Source organism: Drosophila kikkawai, chromosome 3L (assembly GCF_030179895.1).
Source record: "Drosophila kikkawai strain 14028-0561.14 chromosome 3L, DkikHiC1v2, whole genome shotgun sequence".
Classification (NCBI taxonomy): Eukaryota; Metazoa; Arthropoda; class Insecta; order Diptera; family Drosophilidae; genus Drosophila; species Drosophila kikkawai.
The window spans coordinates 16,080,722-16,087,336 of NC_091730.1; the positions used below are offsets into that span (position 1 = coordinate 16,080,722).

General features: G+C 46.2%; 2 protein-coding genes across 3 annotated transcripts; one reads left to right on the forward strand and one right to left on the reverse strand.

Moving 5' to 3' along the window:
- Nucleotides 1-98: 98 nt before the first annotated feature.
- LOC108075077 (dynein regulatory complex protein 1 homolog) lies at nt 99-2,538 on the reverse strand. Its single transcript, XM_017167359.3, has one exon. The coding sequence runs from the start codon at nt 2,435-2,437 to the stop codon at nt 209-211; it is 2,229 nt and encodes a 742-aa protein (XP_017022848.1). The 5' UTR covers nt 2,438-2,538; the 3' UTR covers nt 99-208.
- Nucleotides 2,539-3,090: 552 nt separating this feature from the next.
- On the forward strand, nt 3,091-4,563 carry LOC108074968 (uncharacterized). Of its 2 annotated transcripts, XR_005990885.2 has the most exons (3): nt 3,091-3,436; nt 3,510-4,493; nt 4,547-4,563. XR_005990885.2 is itself a non-coding variant. In XM_041775370.2 (2 exons), exons 1-2 carry the CDS (start codon nt 3,183-3,185, stop codon nt 4,438-4,440), a joined length of 1,185 nt encoding a protein of 394 aa, XP_041631304.1. In that variant the 5' UTR covers nt 3,092-3,182; the 3' UTR covers nt 4,441-4,539. The 2 variants fall into 2 exon arrangements, 1 of the variants encoding a protein (XP_041631304.1); XM_041775370.2 differs by lacking the exon at nt 4,547-4,563 and having other exon boundaries at nt 3,092-3,436; nt 3,510-4,539.
- Nucleotides 4,564-6,615: the final 2,052 nt, after the last annotated feature.

Here is a 6,615-nt window from a genome sequence, read left to right on the forward strand (position 1 = left end):
CAATTAACATCAACAGCCGCTTCAATCTAGCCATGACTACAGTACTTTTATCTTGAAATTATCTCAACCATATAATAATAATATTAATTAAAAATAAATTAACCTCTTAAACATAAAATTATAATTTTCAATATAGGTTCCCTAAAGATTTTCAAGAATTCTATACTAAACCACAAATAAAATTTTACATTTACAATATTTCGTATGATTAGACAGTAAACTTCTGTAGCAGATGACGCAGCTCCTCATTCTGGCGCCGCAGGAAAACCACCTCCTTATCGTTCTGCACCCGCTGCTTGAGCACCTCCACGTAGTGATTCAAGCCATGCTCCAGAGTCTTCCAAAGCTTGCACTTGGCAGGCGGAAAGCAGGCTGCAAACTGACGCCAAAAGTTACGAATTTGGTTGTCCGTGATCTCGATGAGATTCACCGCATTCATGGTGGCGCCGGGCACATGCTCGTACATCTGCTTGTGCATCTTGGAGGTAAACAGATTCATGGCGTGCAGACAGAGAGCGGGCTCCATGACCAAATAGTGGTTGTTGCACTTTTTGACCACATCGTCGCGCTTGATAAGGAACTTATCCGGTAAGACCGAGGACTTGCGGCCGCTGCCCAGCTTGTGGGGCTTTGTGTCCTTCATAAACACCTCGGCACACTTGCGTGGACTTAGACCCTGGGGCTGGCAGGTGGGACAGTAGGTGTAGGGCATAAAAACCTTGGTCAGCTCCTTGACATCCCGCAGATGTCGAATGCGCAGGGCCGCAAATATATTGTCGATGCGTACCAGACAATTGTCCTCCTCGGAGTAGGGCTCCAAAATCTTTAGCAGACGCTCCTCGATGAGAAAGCCACCACGATCGGATAGCTTCCGCATTAGGTTACGCATCAGACGCAATGAATCCGGTGGAAGTTCCTTGATATCTGGACGTTGCTTGCCGCCACCAGAGGCTCTATTCACCACTCGATTCTTGGGCACCCGGCCAATGCGCATGTCAAACTTCTCCAGGATATTTTGGCGCTTCCTCTTGGCCTTGTTGATGTTTGGTATTGGGGGAACGGGGCAAGTCCAGGGCAGGAACAGCTGCTGCTCATGAATAATGCGATCAATGTGGTAGACACGATCCACCAGGAGATTCAGCTCCTTATAGTTGATCTCCCAGATGCGATCGAACTTATCTCGATTATTGAGCCGCGCATGCAGAGCCTTTGATTCCATGTCGTTGATGTGGGCATGCAGCTTGTAGATTTCCATGGATAACTTCGATATATTCCGCTGGCCAGACTCGATGAGGTTCTTTAAGGACTGCCTAGTCCGAGCAATGATCTCGTGGAGGCGGGCCACGCGTCGCTTTTGCTGATTGTTGATCACCACATTCTCCTCGTTTCGCTTCTGCAGCACCTGGTAGTTGTAGTCCAGCTTCTCGGAGTTCATCAAAGCATAATCCCGAGCCCTGCGCAGTTCCAGCTCCAGCCGCTCGCACTCCTTCTCCAGCCGGATGCGTGTACTCTTGGTCAGCTCCTCCTGGGACTCGTTAATCTGCTGGGTCTGGGCGGCATAAAACAGCTCTCGGGCCCGCACAAAGTTCGTTTTCTCCACCAAGTTCATGTTCATGGCATTGAAATAGGAGCGCCACTTCTCCTCCGCGCCCATGGCAAAGATCTGGCGCTCCTCCTCGATGGTGTTGCTCAGCATCTCCAGGTGCTGCTTGTAGGCCTGCTTCAGGGTCTCCACCTGGTGCTCCACCCGCTCCACGAGGCAGGCCAGATCCTGTGCCTGCGCCTGCCTATCAAAATCGTACTTGGCATTCATCCGGTCCACCTCCTTCTGGCAGGCCGCAATTATTTCATCTTTGTGAGCCATGATCTCTGCTACGTTTCGCTTCTGCTCCTCGATCTGGTCCCACAGCACCATCGGTTCGGTGTACTCTTCCAGCTCCGTCCAGCGCGATTTGACATCACTAAAGCGAGCCAGAGTCTCTATGGTCTCGCGCTGCAGCTTTATCTGCATGTGGCCCCGCTGCCCCGCCTCAAACATCCGGCGATTGAGTTCGCGGCGCTCGTTGGCCACCCGGACATTGGTCACCAGCTCGTTGCCGAAGCGCACCAGCTCGTCCAGACGCTCGCTGGACAGTTCCAGCTGCTGGTCAATGGGCGACTTTTGGGCCTTGCATCGTTCGGCCACACCCTTGGGTGCTTCGCGGAACTGCTGACGCACTCGGTTGAGGATATCCAACCGGCGATCGTCCAGCTTTCGCACTGTCTTGTCGCAGTGCTCGTTGAAGATTAGGCCCTCGACACGCTCGTTGAAGGACTCCCAACTTTCGATCGGTCCTACGGGCTCCTGATCGCCGCCCTCATCCTCCTCCTCCTCCACACTGCCGTCGGTGAGCATACCCTCGGGATGCTCTTCTAGATCGTCCTCGTTATCGTCCATGTTGGGGCGTGATATATATGTTTGCGGGAATATAAATGAAGGATTCTGGTTTCAGAAGCGGCTACGATAAGTCAGTGAATTGGATTTATTGTGTTTAAAATAAAAATCACAGGTTGCCTCGATAGTTTAAGGAGCAACATCGAATTCAACTTTTGAAAAGTATTTCTTAATTTAATTAATTTAATTAATCCCTAAATAAGACATCTTATCTATTTTTAGAGGTCAAAAACGGCAACAGATTGGACAACTCGGGAACATACATATCTGAAACTTGTTAATACATCAATTGATCTTTGGAACCGTGAGCTGCCATGGCCTCCTGGTAACTGCTAACTCCTGTGCCGACTAGCAGAGTTTGAATGCCGCAGTTGTAGCCAAACTGGATGTCAGTGTGCATCCGTGAAAAGGTAGCAGTAGCGCCTTCTATGGGTTTATCGTAATGCCACAGGACTCCATCGCCACTGTAGACAATCGTGTCAATGGACTTTAGCCATTTGGAGAAGACTGTACTTGTTTAGGTTTAGCAACTGGCAGCCGCCTCTCCGAAAGCCAGATTCATGTTTAATTAGGGATGAAATATTTTATCTTTACAGTAATCAGTGTCTCCCTCCCTACTAAGTAAAATATTTAATGGAAAAGCAACCCTGATAGTCAGTGTAACCCTTTTAAAAAATACCTAAGTAGAAATCTTTCACAATCTGTCAACGAAACCTGTCGAGAAAAACTAACTATTTAACGACGAAAAATGGAAAATGAAATGAATTCAACACCTCCTACCTTGGCAAACGTTGGCTTGCACAGGGTGACTGAGACCCGTAACCGCCGTTTCAAGGAACCTAAGAAGCTGGTGGCATGTTCCACAGATGACGAGTTGTTCGTAAAGCGTCCACATTTCACAAAGAAAAACCTTTCCGAAGACCAGGAAATGGAGGAGGAAGGCGGTGAGAATTGGGTGACCAATGACCTGGAAGGACCCAACTCTACACTCATTGCCCAGAGGTTTGTAATATGTAAATATTTAATAATAAAATCTAAAATACTATATTACTATATTACTACCCCAACCTGGCAGGCTGATGAACTTCCTTATGATGGCCTCATCACACCGCTGGATCTGGCACGAGTTCGGGGACTCCTTTATGAATGCTCCCATCCTGCGTGGAGCCTACGACCTGGGCAGCTTCTCGCGCGAGTACTATCCGGAGTTGAAGACTAGCTTCTTGCCGCGCCGCGGATGGCAGCTGCTCCGCCGAAGTTTGGGCAAGGCTCGCCGTTATTCGCCGTCCTTCATTGAACTAGAGCTCAAGGAGTATGGCCCCAGTGTGCCACAGGCGCAGCAGTCCAAGGAGCGGTATGAATACAGCAGCAAGCTTCTAGAGTCCATAGTGTTGGTGAAGAGACTGTTAGCCAAGAAGAAGAAGGCTCTACTGGAGATTGCCTCCAAAAACGAGGAGTTTGAGAGCGGCAACGACTCCAAGAGCTGTAAAAGTTCCAAGGGCTCCAAGAACTCTGGCGGCTCCAAGACAACGTTGCAACTCTGCTTTGCTACTCTGTATCGTGTGAATGCCGACATCATGGCACCCATGACTGTCCTTCACGAGCACTTGGCTCAATTCCGCAAGGAGCAGGAGGAAATGGAGGCTATGGAACGCAGCGCCCTCGAGATCTACGCCAAGTGTTGCCACCGGGCCGAGATGGATCTCCAGTTGGCCGAGAGGCATAAATCTCTAGTGCTAACTTCGCCTGCCACCAGAGATTTGGTTCAGGCTCTTCAAACCATCCTGTATATCACTGGGGAGTTGGGAGGACCGAACAGCGCCGAATTGCTGGTCATCCAGGACAACCTGATCTCGCACTTGCAGGACAGTCTCCCTCCGGCACTGAGTGCCCAGCTTAAGAAGACGATGAAGGAACTGGAACCTTACCGCCAGCGCATGAATGAATTATTCAAGATCGTCCCGAAGGAGAGTCCCATAGAGGAAATGCAGTGGGATATCCAGTAGTAGCTTTACTTAGAGCCTCTTAGCAGAGGATACCAACAAAAGGAACCTAACCAGTATGTAGGAAAACGAAATAAAGCCTCTCTCTTATTTATGGCTCAATTAGCAGGAGTGTCATGTGCATTGGGAGCCACAAGGAGCTTAACGAAGTTTCCTCCCCCAGAAGAATTTGCAGCATTGCAGTCTTCTTGAAATACTTATATTGAGGGTTGTGGGAGGAAGCTGATGAAGAATATATAATGCATCTCGTACGCGGTTATAATTATCAAAAAAAAGAGGCTTTCAATATATTTGTTTCTCAAATAAGAAACTAATTGACTTTCAAATCGAAAGTTTCGACACCAATAGAAATGCATTCTTCACCGTAAGCTGAAGTCCCAGAATAGCACAAAATCACCGCAGTATGTCCATGGGCTTGGAACTAGATTAGTTTCCAGCAGTTTTGGCCTGTGGCCTGTCCAAATCAATTGAAACTTTTTGGCCCGGGTGTGTCTGGAACAGCTCAGAGTTGGAGGCAGGGCCCAGGGAGTCCTCCCTAAGAGCGCGTGGCAATGTCATCGGCGACGCATTTAATTCACTAAACTTTGCACATTTGTTATTTGGCCAAAAAGGAGGGAAAAGGCAAGGACCAAGTTGCGGTTCGGTGGCGTGGCAAACGTCGCGGACAACTTTTAATTGTGCGCAATGAGTGAAGGTCAAGTCAAGCGGCGAATACCGGGTGAGTTTTCCACCACTGACCACCCTTAGCTAGAGTTTTTCCCATTCTCCGGGCCTGCAGCCTGAGCTTTTCTCACTCCAGTCCAGGGCTAACCTCCCTGGAGAGCCACTTCTCTCGTTTGGGGACGAATTTTCGCCCTGTCATTGCGGAACAGATATAAAAATATTATATTATTAACAAAGAGTTTTTTTTTTAAAACAGAAAATCAATTTTATACTAGAAATTCCTTTATCTAAAAGCAAAAAATTAAATATATTTATATTTAAATATTTTTAAAACATTCCTTATTATTATATTTTCTAAAATATATTTTTTCTAGTGCACATTTGAACTGTCAGCTGTCTTGTGCCCACTGCGCCAATTAAAATGGCATTCGGCTTTATTGTTGACAACGCCATGTCGCCTTTCCTAAAGCAGCGTCCCCCAAAATCCGACACTAGGAATAGCTGAGTCCCAAAGTTGAGGCCAGAAAAGCGGGACCAGATTCCACCGCACCTTGACATAAATTCATTAAATCACCCCTCCCGGCTGATATTCTGGCAGCTTAACGAATTTCTCGAGCTCTATGAGAGAGCCCGGCGGTCAAGAGGAGTCCCTCTTGTTTCCTCTTCGTGCCTCGCCGGATTCGCGGACTTTAAAAAAGCAACGCAAATTGGCAAAAACGAGCTGAATTTGTAGCGGAGTTGCCTGCGGGGGAGAATCAAAAGCTAACGAGCGAGTTTTCGGCGCTTTTCCACCCGACCAATGGACAAAGGGAAATTTCCGCTTGCAAAGGAGGAAGTTTTATGGATATAGTTAAATATTTGCAAAATGATGGGTTTATTATTTAATATTTTTAAAGTCAATAGCAAAAGAAATATGGGTATTTGTATAGGTCAACAAAATCAGGCGATTTTATAAAGAAGAGAGTTTATTTTTAGATAAGTTTATGAGCTCTTAAGCAGGTTTTCAAGGTTTTAAAATCTTTAAAAATAATTTTAGAAGGCACTTAAAATCTTTTAAAATTGAATAAATCATTAAAAATTGTTTTAAAAAAATGTAAAATCTAATCAAATTCATTTAAAATCATTTGCAATAATTTAAAGTCAATACAACCTAACCATTGTGACTTAGATACCCTTTTTATAACTCTAGTTGACTTTTAAAATGCTGAAAGCTGTATTGAAACTACAATTTTCCAACCATTTTTAAACCAATTTTCGGTTAATTACTGCACAAAATGCCCGGGAAAACAGCCTTTGAAATGCTGACCGCCTGTACCCAGGCCAAATTGGTTTTACAAAAATGTTTATGCTTTTCCGCTTTTACCTGGGAAAGAGTTTTAGAACAGGTGGGCAAGTGGGCGATGCCTAAAGAGTGTACTCAATTTGCTCAAGTGGAAAACGCTTGGGATTTTCTCCATTTGCCTAGGTCTCAATTTATTCGAGTATTGGACTTAAATGTACACTAATGGATGGCTG

Bases quoted from the DNA above. Each gene is read 5' to 3' on its own strand.
- LOC108074968 (XM_041775370.2), top strand. From the start codon at position 3,183: ATGGAAAATGAAATGAATTCAACACCTCCTACCTTGGCAAACGTTGGC. The intron at 3,437-3,509 runs GTTTGTAATATG...CCAACCTGGCAG, and splicing joins TCTACACTCATTGCCCAGAG to GCTGATGAACTTCCTTATGA.
- LOC108075077 (XM_017167359.3), bottom strand. From the start codon at position 2,437: ATGGACGATAACGAGGACGATCTAGAAGAGCATCCCGAGGGTATGCTC.